The sequence below is a fragment of the Coregonus lavaretus genome (genome assembly GCF_964263955.1).
Source record: "Coregonus lavaretus genome assembly, chromosome: 30".
Classification (NCBI taxonomy): Eukaryota; Metazoa; Chordata; class Actinopteri; order Salmoniformes; family Salmonidae; genus Coregonus; species Coregonus lavaretus.
In genome coordinates, this window is record NC_140017.1 from 16,142,887 (window position 1) to 16,154,936 (window position 12,050).

At 46.5% G+C, this 12,050-nt stretch overlaps 1 protein-coding gene across 6 annotated transcripts in view; it reads left to right on the forward strand.

Annotated features, from left to right (window-relative positions):
• Positions 1-12,050, forward strand: part of LOC311105467 (E3 ubiquitin-protein ligase TRIP12) — a 47,138-nt gene that overhangs the window by 18,689 nt on the left and 16,399 nt on the right. For 5 of the 6 annotated variants that reach the window (XM_084147629.1, XM_084147631.1, XM_084147630.1 and 2 more), the window contains 15 exons: positions 4-99; positions 455-606; positions 706-741; positions 988-1,083; positions 1,353-1,445; positions 6,226-6,387; positions 6,519-6,587; positions 6,712-6,877; positions 7,102-7,219; positions 7,395-7,551; positions 7,774-7,927; positions 8,347-8,575; positions 8,712-8,830; positions 9,221-9,425; positions 9,544-9,644. In XM_084147629.1, the coding sequence (XP_084003755.1) occupies positions 4-99; positions 455-606; positions 706-741; positions 988-1,083; positions 1,353-1,445; positions 6,226-6,387; positions 6,519-6,587; positions 6,712-6,877; positions 7,102-7,219; positions 7,395-7,551; positions 7,774-7,927; positions 8,347-8,575; positions 8,712-8,830; positions 9,221-9,425; positions 9,544-9,644 (1,953 nt within the window). The remainder of the gene's footprint in view (positions 1-3; positions 100-454; positions 607-705; positions 742-987; positions 1,084-1,352; positions 1,446-6,225; positions 6,388-6,518; positions 6,588-6,711; positions 6,878-7,101; positions 7,220-7,394; positions 7,552-7,773; positions 7,928-8,346; positions 8,576-8,711; positions 8,831-9,220; positions 9,426-9,543; positions 9,645-12,050) is intronic. The other variant, XM_084147632.1, reaches the window with a different exon arrangement.

The following is a 12,050-nucleotide window of genomic DNA, read 5'->3' on the forward strand; positions in this document are numbered from 1 at the left end:
CAGCCCTGCTGGAGGCCAGGGGTCTACCCCCACACCTCTTTGGGCCCTTGGGACCCCGCATGTCCCAGCTGTTTCACAGAACCATAGGCAGTGGAGCCAGTGAGTACTACACTGTCTATGTCCAGAATCCATTTAATTAGCTCTTAACATCTGTGAGCAGGGTCTTTCCATTCTCTCTCAGGGGAGGCATGAAGAGTTCACTTATGTCTGTCTATATTCTTCTAACCCGCTATTCACTCAACTGTAATCCAAGTGTATGCTCACTGTATTCCTGGCAGGGAACATATTAAAAACGTTTCTCCGAGGAGGAGTGCTGATCCCCCTCGCCATATAATCTCATTCAGTTTGATCTTAACGGCTAAACTGATTCTATATCAGCACTCCTACTCTTGCGAATACTGGCCCTGCTGTTTAGTCTCTACTCTGACCTGCTTTATCCCTCCTCTCCTCACAGGCTCCAAGGCTCAGCAGCTGCTGCAGGGCCTGCAGGCCACCGGCGACGAGTCCCAGCAGCTCCAGGCCGCCATCGAGATGTGCCAGCTGCTGGTGATGGGCAACGAGGAGACGCTAGGAGGCTTCCCTGTGAAGAGCGTGGTGCCCGCTCTGGTGAGTCACTCAATGCTTTGTCCACCTTTTTGTCTTAAGTCATTTTACACAGTGTCTTGATTTGCCAAGTCTCTTAATCCCCTCTTATCTTCCTCACAGATCACATTGTTGCAGATGGAGCATAACTTTGACATTGTGAGTATCCTGAGCTTATATCTTTGGGGGGGAACCCAGTAATTTATTTTCACCATGGCATTAGCCCTACAGTGCAGGTGCTGAAATGTTTCGCAATAAATGTGAAACACTGCAGTCCGTCTCCTAGTTATATTTTGTTGCAAGAAACTGTACCTCAGCACAGTGTTTTAACTGTATGGTTCCAGCCAACATGGTTGCCTTGTGGTTATGCTTGTGAAAAATATCTTACCCCGTGCCTCTGCTCAGATGAACCACGCCTCACGTGCTCTCACTTACATGATGGAGGCGCTGCCTCGGTCGTCTGCTGTGGTCGTGGACGCCATCCCCGTCTTCCTGGAAAAGGTAGGATGACCCCCTCTGCTCAGGTTCAGTAGGCACTAAACACACGCTTTGAAATGGAAACGTTCTCATTCAAGTTTAAGTACTACCTAGTCTTTTGAAAACATGTCCCACCAATTCATGCCTACTGAATGCAACCCAAGTATTTATAGCCCACACGTTGTTCTGCTTTTGTCTTCCATTTCTGTCATTCTCTCACGTTCATTTTCCCTCATAGACCATTAGCATATCCACCACCGGTTTATCTCTCTCTCTCCTCTCTTTGCCTGCAGCTTCAGGTGATCCAATTCATTGACGTGGCGGAGCAGGCCCTGACTGCCTTGGAGATGTTGTCAAGGCGACACAGCAAAGCCATCCTGCAGGCTGTAAGTGTTGCTCCCTCTCTCCCACTTGTGGCTCAGCTCTGCCTCTCTCTCTCATGTCATCTCTGCTCCCTACCAGGCTCTCATGGGCTCACCTTAAAATAAGTGTTGATGGTGGTGGCTGTATGATAGATGTGCAGCAGGGTTTCTGTTAGCTGGAAATAGACTGCTTTTGAAAACAATAATAGTTGATAAATAAAAATGTTGCTGGCCAAAAAGACTGGGATAAGCAAAATAATGCTTTTTTTATTCATTGATTAAAATACCAGTCGATGGAAATACAGTTGACCATCATGCTTATCAGTCTATAGGTTAATTAGCATACTTTTTATTAAATTGGCCTGTATTTTCGTCTATCACACGCGCACTGCAATCAGCCTATTTTGAGAGGGATTTCTCCTGCAACTCCTCAGCTGGTTGCTGCTGGAGTAAAACATGCTTTTATAAGCCCATTGTGCAACACTTCTAAATGCAATTGCTTGTTAACAGTTTTGGTGCACAATCTAAAAATAGCTATTTTGATTTCTCAACTTGTAATTGATGCACACCTCCATTCACCGTTCAAGTGCAGGCAACAGGCTATCAGCGCATCAAACACCACTTTACAATGTGAGCTGGAGGCAGTATGCATTTTGAGAACATAATTCATTGTTTGAAACCTGAATGTTTTATTTAATATTATGAGGCATGCCTTACCTTGCTTCAAAGTAGCCTATAGCCAAAATCCGACCATGAAAACGTGGAGGCAATTATTTTATAAAGACTTCATAGGCGTTGTGTGAGTTAAGTTTGGGGGAGCTTAAAATGTATCCTTCCATTTCTACCGTTCTGCATGCCAGTTACGATTTTCATATGCTCATTTTTGTGGAACAGTCATTTAAATAATAATTTTTGTTTCTCCATCATTGTCACATGATTACTCATAAAAATCTGAATTAATCATTAAAAAGACAACTAATGCGAGATCACCAGCCTCTACCCTATGGACACATTGATACGCCGTGATCCATAGTCGGCTAAAGAAATGAGGGCATTGGAACTCATAGTCTATAGGCCAACGCAGCAGTAGACCTGTAACTTCCATTGCTCTTTCACACTGGAGATTGGTGATTATCGAGGGGGGAGATTGTTGGAAAGATTTTTCAAATAGCTTACTGTGAGGAGAATGAGAATGGTAAATGACTGTAATACATGCATTTGGAAAGAAGTAGAATGTGCTCAACCAATGTGAGTAGAGGTACAACCTAAAAATCTGTACGCATCATTGGACAGGAAAAGGCACAACGCTCACTCGCCATTAAAACTATGTAGTTTTATTAGACTAGTTTAAAAGATAGAAGTTTCAACCTTCAGAATCAATATATGCAGTAACAGAAATGTATGTAACCAAATTACCGGGATTAACGGTACGTTTACTACTGGTGACGTACACTACATGACCAAGTATGTGGACACCTGCTCGTCAACCATCTCATTCCAATATCATGGGCATTAATATGGAGTTGATTTTCCCCCCTTTGCTGCTATAACAGCCTCCACTGTTCTGGGAAGGCTTTCCACTAGATGTGGAGGTTAGGGTTCTGTGCAGGCCAGTCAAGTTCTTCCACACCGATCTTGACAAACCATTTCTGTATGGACCTCGCTTTGTGGACGGGGGCATTGTCATGCTGGAACAGGAAAGGGCATTCCCTGAACTGTTGCCACAAAGATGAAGCACAGAATTGTTGAGAATGCTCTTCATTGACTACAGCTCAGCGTTCAATCCTATAGTGCCCTCAAAGCTCATCACTAAGCTAAGGACCCTGGGACTAAACACCTCCCTCTGCAACTGGATCCTAGACTTCCTGATGGGCCGCCTCCAGGTGGTAAGGGTAGGTAACACATATGCAATGCTGATCCTCAACATGGGGGCCCCTCAGGGGTGCGTGCTCAGTCCCCTCCTGTACTCCCCATTCACCCATGACTGCATGGGCAGGCACGACTCCAACACCATCACTAAGTTTGCAGATGACACAAGTGGTAGGCCTGATCACCGACAACGATGAGACAGCCGATAGGGAGGAGGTCAGAGACCTGGCCGTGTGGTGCCAGGATAACTCTCTCCCTCAACGTGACCTTCGAAAGCATCCTGACTGGTTGCATCACTGCCTGGTATGGAAACTGCTCGGCCTCCGACCGCAAGGCACTACAGAGGGTAGTGCGTACAGCCCAGTACATCACTGGGGCCAAGCTTCCTGCCATCCAGGACCTCTATACCAGGCGGTGTCAGAGGAAGGCCCTAAAAATGGTCAGACTCCAGCCACCATAGTCAGACTGTTCTCCCTACTACCGCACGGCAAGCTGTACCAGAGCGCCAAGTCTAGGTCCAAAATGCTTCTTAACAGCTACTATCCCCAAGCCATAAGACTCCTGAACAGCTAATCAAATGGCTACCTGGACTATTTGCATTCCTCCCCCCTCTTTTACGCTGCTGCTACTCTCAGATTATTATCTATGCATAGTCATTTTAACTCTACCTACATGTACACTACCGGTCCAAAGTTTTAGAACGCCTACTCATTCAAGGTTTTTTCTTTATTTGTACTGTTTTCTACATTGTAGAATAATAGTGAAGACATCAAAACTATGAAATAACACATGGAATCATGTAGTAACCAAAAAAGTGTTAAACAAATCAAAATATCTTTGAGATTCTTCAAATAGCCACCCTTTGCCTTGACAGCTTTGCACACTCTTGGCATTATCTCAACCAGCTTCATGAGGTAGTCACCTGGAATGCATTTCAATTAACAGGTGTGCCTTCTTAAAAGTTCATTTGTGGAATTTCTTTCCTCCTTAATGCGTTTGAGCCAATCAGTTGTGTTGTGACAAGGTAAGAGGGGTACACAGAAGATAGCCCTATTTGGTAAAAGACCAAGTCCATGTTATGGCAAGAACAGCTCAAATAAGCAAAGAGAAACAACAGTCCATCATTACTTTAAGACATGAAGGTCAGTCAATACGGAACATTTCAAGAACTTTGAACGTTTCTTCAACTGCAGTCGCAAAAATCATCAAGTGCTATGATGAAACTGGCTCTGAGGACCGCCACAGGAATGGAAGACCCAGAGTTACCTCTGCTGCAGAGGATAAGTTCATTAGAGTTACCAGCCTCAGAAATTGCAGCCCAAATAAATGCTTCAGAGTTCAAGTAATAGACACATCTCCACATCAACAGTTCAGAGGAGACTGTGAATCAGGCCTTCATGGTCGAATTGCTGCAACTAAACTACTACTAAAGGACACCAATAAGAAGAAGACTTGCTTGGGCCAAGAAACACGAGAAATTGACATTTAGACTGGTGGAAATGTGTCATTTGTTCTGGAGTCCAAATTTGAGATTTTTGGTTCCAACCACCGTTTCTTTGTGAAACATGGTGTGTGTGAACGGATGATCTCTGCATGTGTAGTTCCCACCTTAAAGCATGGAGGAGGAGGTGTTATGGTGTAGTGGTGCTTTGCTGGTGACACTGTGATTTATTTAGAATTCAAGGCACACTTAACCAGAATGGCTACCACAGCATTCTGCAGCGATACGCCATCCCATCTGGTTTGGGCTTAGTGGGACTATCATTTGTTTTTCAACAGGACAATGACCCAACACACCTCCAGGCTGTGTAAGGGCTATTTTACCAAGAAGGAGAGTGATGGAGTGCTGCATCAGATGACCTGGCCTCCACAGTCCCCCGACCTCAAACAAATTCAGATGGTTTGGGATGAGTCGGACTGCAGAGTGAAGGAAAAGCAGCCAACAACTGCTCAGCATATGTGGGAACTCTGTCAAGACTGTTGGAAAATCATTCCAGGTGAAGCTGGTTGAGAGAATGTCAAGATTCTGCAAAGCTGTCATCAAGGCAAAGGGTGGCTATTTGAAGTATAAAATATATTTAGATTTAACAATTTTTCTCAATACTACATGATTCCATATGTGTTATTTCGTAGTTTTGATGTCTTCACTATTATTCTATAATGTAGGAAATAGTTTAAAAATAGAAAAACCCTTGAATGACTAGGTGTTCTAAAACCTTTGACTGGTAGTGTACATTACCTAAATTACCATGACTAACCTGTGCCCCCACACATTGACTTTGTACTGGTTCCCCCTGTTTATAGCTTCGCTACTGTTATTTTACTGCTGCTCTTTAATTATTTCTTATTTTTTACTTATCTATTTTTTTACTTAACACTTATTTTTCTTAACTGCATTGTTGGTTAAGCGCTTGTAAGTAAGCATTTCACTGTAAGGTCTACACCTGTTGTATTCGGTGCATGTGACAAATAAAAATTGATTTGAATTGATTGTCATTGAATGCTGTAGCATTAAGAGTTCCCTTCACTGGAATTAAGGGGCCTAGCCCGAACCATGAAAAACTGACCAGACCATTATTCCTCCTCCACCAAACCTTAGTGGTGCTATGCATTTGGGCAGGTAGCATTCGCTTGGCATCCGCCAAACCCAGATTAGTCCGTCGGACTGCCAGATGGTGAAGCGCAATTCATCACTCCAGAGAATGCGTTTCCGCTGCTCCACCGAGTCCAATGGCGGCGAGCTTTACACCATTTCAGCCGACGCTTGCCGTTGCGCATGGTGCTCTTAGGCTTGTGTGCGGCTGCTCGTCCATGGAAACCCATTTCATGAAGCTCCCGACGAACAGTTGTTGGAGCACTCTATTTTGAAAGGTAGATCTGTCCCATCTATCCCTATCCTTGTGTATAACTGTGTGGTGTTTCCTGTGTCGTGCAGGGTGGCCTGGCTGACTGTCTGCTGTACCTGGAGTTCTTCAGCATCAACGCCCAGAGGAACGCCCTGGCCATTGCCGCCAACTGCTGCCAGAGCATCACCCCTGACGAGTTCCACTTTGTCTCTGACTCTCTGCCACTGCTGACCCAGAGACTCACACACCAGGTACACACTCATTCACCTTTTACATGCTCTGCTATATTGCAGGTGAGGTTGGTGTTGTCTGTGGCATGTTACCTGTGAAGATGTCAATTGTTTGTGGTTATTCTCCCCCCCCCCCCCCCCCCCACGTACAGGATAAGAAATCCGTCGAAAGCACTTGTCTCTGTTTTGCCAGACTGGTGGATAACTTTCAACATGAGGAGGTGAGTGAAGCGGTTGTACTCAACACATTTCTATGGCTCTAACATCGCTCACCCTCCTGAGCAGACCCGTGATGACATCATCACAATGACTGACCCTTGACCTCTGTGTGACCGCTGTCCACAGAACCTGCTGCAGCAGGTGGCCACGCGGGACCTGTTGACCAACATCCAGCAGCTGCTGGTGGTCACCCCGCCCGTGCTCAGCTCGGGCATGTTCATCATGGTGGTGCGCATGTTCTCCCTCATGTGCTCCAACTGCCCCTGTCTGGCCGTGCAGCTCATGAAGCAGAGTGAGTGGCTCACACAGACCGACACGCGCACACACACACACGCTTTTTATCGGTGCGTATTTACACTGCACACTTGAATAAAGCATAACAATGCAGCTTACAAAATCTTGGGAAAGTTAAATGTATAAAGACAGTCTAAATGCCTCCAAGGCTAAAGTCCCTGACTGTGTCTAAGCCAATAGCCTGTGGAAAGAGTGAAAACTAAGGACGTTGTCTTTGTTCAGATATCGCAGAGACTCTGCGTTTCCTTCTGTGCGGAGCGGCCAACGGTAGCTGCCAGGAGCAGATTGACCTAGTGCCCCGGAGCCCCCAGGAGCTCTACGAACTCACCTCACTCATCTGGTAATGAACCACCCCCTCTGCTGCTGCTCTCAACCTTAACAACCTTTTCTACCTAAATGGTGGATGTGCATAAAGATGGCGGCCTCCATGCACGCACCACAGATGCCTTGTTTGTGAAGTGCACTGATGCACTTTGCTAACTGTCTTTCTGTTGTTGTCCCTCCCCCCCCACCAGCGAGCTGATGCCCTGCCTGCCCAGAGAGGGCATCTTTGCTGTGGACCTCATGCTGAAGAAGGGCAGTGCCCAGGCCACAGAGGGGGCCATCTGGCAGTGGAGGGACGACCGGGGCCTGTGGCACCCCTACAACCGCATCGACAGCCGCATCATTGAGGTAAAGAACAGACATGCCGCTCCGCTCCATTATAGGGACTTTACTTTCAACCAGACTTAGGGCCCAGAGTTTTTCCTCTTCAGGCGGTCAGGAAAAACTATTGGCCCTACCTATACTACAACAAAGTAGACTGTCTTCATATGTTATGAGCTGTGTGAATCCCCTGCGTAGCCCAGTGTTACACTAACGTCTGGGGGTGTCTGGTTCTCTCTTCCTCTCCAGACGGCCCACCAGAACGGAGAGGACGAGATCAGCCTGTCCACCCTGGGCCGCGTCTACACCATCGACTTCAACTCTATGCAGCAGATCAACGAGGACACTGGCACAGCACGGGGTATCCAGAGGAAACCCAACCCCTTAGCCAACCCCACTACTGGTGAGAGAGTTACCTCTAGTCATAGACTATCCCCAAACTGGTGTCCGTTGTATGCGTCTCATGTCAGTTGATGTAGTATGATGCCCTGATTGGTTCTGAGACTAGCTCTATTCACCTGCAAAGATACATCTATATATGGCGCTATAGACACAGTGGAGAAGGGGTCACTGCCCCAAGTTATTGGTAATTTTTTATTGAACCTTTTGAACCAAGTAGTCCCATTGAGGGCAGATTACCTCTTTCCCAATGGAGACATGCTCAAGAGAGGTAGCTCTTGAAGCATCTCTTTGTAAACTCTTGTGAAATTGAACAGGGTGCTTCTTTGTGTCTTCTGCACTAGCTGATGGAATCCAATTTCTCCTTTGAGTCAAAATAACTATCAAATCTTACATGAGTTTTCCCATCTGTCTGTCCCCCAGGGGGTCTCCAGGAGGTGAGGCGGGAGGATGCACGGGCCCAGCTGATGAAGGAGGACCCTGAGCTGGCCAAGTGCTTCATCAAGACCCTGTTCGGGGTGCTGTACGAAGTGTACAGCTCGTCGGCGGGCCCAGCCGTCAGACATAAGTGCCTCCGAGCCATTCTCAGGATCATCTTCTTTGCCGATGCCGAGCTCCTCAAGGATGTGCTGAGGAACCACGCTGTGTCCAGGTGAACTTTTACGCACAACCTTGGGGGGCTCTTGAGTCAAGATGGCTGCCTCCATGGACAAAAATAAATAGCCAGTATGGCATGTGTCTTTTATACTACAGCTTAACCTCAGTGTTTTTTTGTTTCCTTCTCCCAGTCACATTGCCTCCATGCTGTCCAGCCAGGACCTGAAGATTGTAGTGGGCTCTCTGCAGATGGCTGAGATCCTCATGCAGAAGCTGCCCGACGTATTCAGTGTCTTCTTCAGAAGAGAAGGTAATGGATCCTGCCTGAGCCTGTCTGCGTCACCTCCCCAGAGCAGCTGACCTGTAATGATCCAAAACACCCAGCTGAAACGCAGCTCTTTTCTAGCACCAGGAGCTGCTGTTCAGATGACCTGTTATGATGGGTCCTCCACTGCTATTTGAGCTTCGATGTATTTTAGCAAAGTCATAACACTGAGGTCATAAAAGTCAGATGTCACACCACAATGTACTTATGTCATGGACCACAGAAAGCTGTTTATCAAGCTAAATGTAATAGATTTCCCCTGATATATTGAATCACAATTTCTGACTCCATCCTCGTCAATATCAGATAATTGGGAAAAGGGGAATTTCAATGTATTCCATCTCCCCTCACCTCTGCCCCCCCTCCTCTCTCCAGGTGTGATGCACCAGGTGAAGAACCTGGCTGAGTCTGAGGCCTTCCTCACCAGTCCCCCAAAGGCGTGCACCAGCGGCACGGCTAGCCTGTGTACCACCACCATCAGCACTGCGACCACTACTGTGGCCACCAACGCCACCCCAGACCTGGGCTCACCTAGCTTCCAGCACAGCATGGACGACTCACTAGACCTCAGCCCACAGGGGTGAGTGCACGAATACTAAATACCGTGAATGTGCACGTATGAGAGGTCAGATAGCACACACAAGTACACTCACACACACTCCTCCATAGAACAACATTTATCTCTCCCTCTCTCCTAGACGGTTAAGTGATGTGCTGAAGAGAAAACGTCTGCCTAAGAGAGGGCCCAGAAGGCCCAAGTATTCTCCTCCCAGGGACGACGACAAAGTAGACAATCAGGGTAATTGTTATTGGAACTCTCATATACAATCTCTAAGAATGGATGCAAATGGTTCTCACAGGTGATACAAGTAATGCTAAATGTCAATGATACATTTGTAGTACTAAATGTAAAATTCCTTGTGGAATATACACTACATTACCAAAAGTATGTGGACACCTGCCGAACATCTCGTTCCAAAATCATGGGCATTAATATGGAGTTGGTCCGCCTTTGCTGCTATAACAGCCTCCACTCTTTTGAGAAGGATTTCCACTAGATGTTGGAATATTGCTGCGGGGACTGTCAGCCATGAGCATTAGTGAGGTCAGGCACTGATGTTGGGCGATTAGGCCTGGCTCACAGTCGGCGTTCCAATTCATCCCAAAGGTGTTTGATGGGGTTGAGGTAAGGGTTCTGTGCAGGCCAGTCAAGTTCTTCCACACTGATCTCGACAAACCATTTCTGTATGGACCTCTCTTTGTGCATGAGAATGTTGTCATGCTGAAACAGGAAAGGGCCTTCCCCAAACTGTTTCCACACAGTTGGAAGCACAGAATCATCTAGAATGTTATTGTATGCTGTAGCTTTAAGATTTCCCTTTACTGGAATTAAGGAGCCTAGCCTGAACCATGAAAAACAGCCCCAGACCATTATTCCTCCTCCGCCAAACTTTACAGTTGGCACTATGCATTGGGGGCAGGTAGCATTCTCCTGGCATCCGCCAAACCCAGATTGGTACGCCGGACTGCCAGATGGTGAAGCGTGGTTCATCACTCCAGAGAACCCATTTCCACTGCTCCAGAGTCCAATGGCGGCGAGCTTTACACCACTCCAGCCGACGCTTGGCATTGCGCATGGTGATCTTAGGCTTGTGTGCGGCTGCTCAGCCATGGGAACCCATTTCGTAAAGCTCCCGACGAACAGTTCTTGTGCTGACGTTGCTTCCAAAAGCAGTTTGCAACCGACAGACTATTTTTATGCGCTTCAGCACTCTGCGGTCCCATTCTGTGAGCTTGTGTGGCCTACCACTTCACGGCTGAGCCGTTGTTGCTCCTAGACGTTTCCACTTCACAGTAATACCACTTAAAGTTGACCAGGGCAGAAATTTGACGAATTGACTTGTTGGAAAGTTGGCATCCTATGACAGTGCCACGTTGAAAGTCACTGAGCTCTTCAGTAAGGCCATTCTACTGCCAGTGTTTGTCTATGGAGATTGCATGGCTGTGTGCTCGATTTTATACACCTGTTAGCAACAGGTGTGGCTGCAGTGGCCAAATCCACTAATGTAGACACCCCTTCAAATACATTTGTGTATATATTGTGTGTGTGTGTACTGAACAAAAATATGAACGCAACATGTGAAGTGTTAGTCCCATGTTTCATGAGCTGAAATAAATCAAGCTTATTTCTCTCAAATTGAGCACAGATATGTTTACATCTCTGTTAGTGAGCGTTTCCCCTTTGCCAAGATAATTCATCCACCTGCCAGGTGTGGCATATCAAGAATTTGATTAAACAGCATGATCATTAGAGGTGTACCTTGTACTGGGGACAATAAAAGGCCACTCTAAAATGTGCAGTTGTCACAACACAATACCACAGATGTTTTGAGGGAGTGTGCAATTAGCATGCTGACTACAGGAATGTCCACCAGAGCTGTTGCTGGAGAATTGAGTGTTCATTTCTCTACCATAAGCCGCCTCCAACATCGTTTTAGAGCATGTGGCAGTACATCCAACAAGCCTCACAACTGCAGACCACGCGTAACGATGCCAGCCCAGGACCTCCACATCCGGCTTCTTCACCTGCGGGATCGTCTGAGGGGGTGCTGAGGAGTATTTCTGTCTGTAATAAAGCCCATTTGTGGGGAAAACTCATTCTGATTGGCTGGGCCTGGCTCCCCAGTGGGTGGCCCTATGCCCTCCTAAGGGCCTAATGAATTTATTTAAATAGACTGATTTTCCTTATATGAACTGTAACTCAGTGAAATCTTTGAAATAGTTGCACTTCTTTATATTTTTGTTCAGTAATATATAAACATCTGTATTTTTTTTTACCATGACATTGTTTTGCGTTCATTCAAATCAACAGTATTCAGCACTGCATGGTATCTGCAGCCAGTCGCTGTTCATTACTCTGTGCAAGAGCAACTCGACATATGGCATCGTTGGTCTCCATGCCTCTTTGTGCCTGGAGTCCTGGTATATCTGTCGACAGACATTTATGCAGAATGCAAACCTTGTGATTTTACATTTTAGTCATTTAGCAGACGGGAGCAATTAGGGTTAAGTGCCTTGCTCAAGGGCACATCGACAGATTTTTCACCTAGTCGGCTCGGGGATTAGAACCAGCGACCTTTCAGTTACTGGCACAACGCTCTTAACCACAAAGCTACCTGCCGCCTCATTTTCTTTACCCTAAATA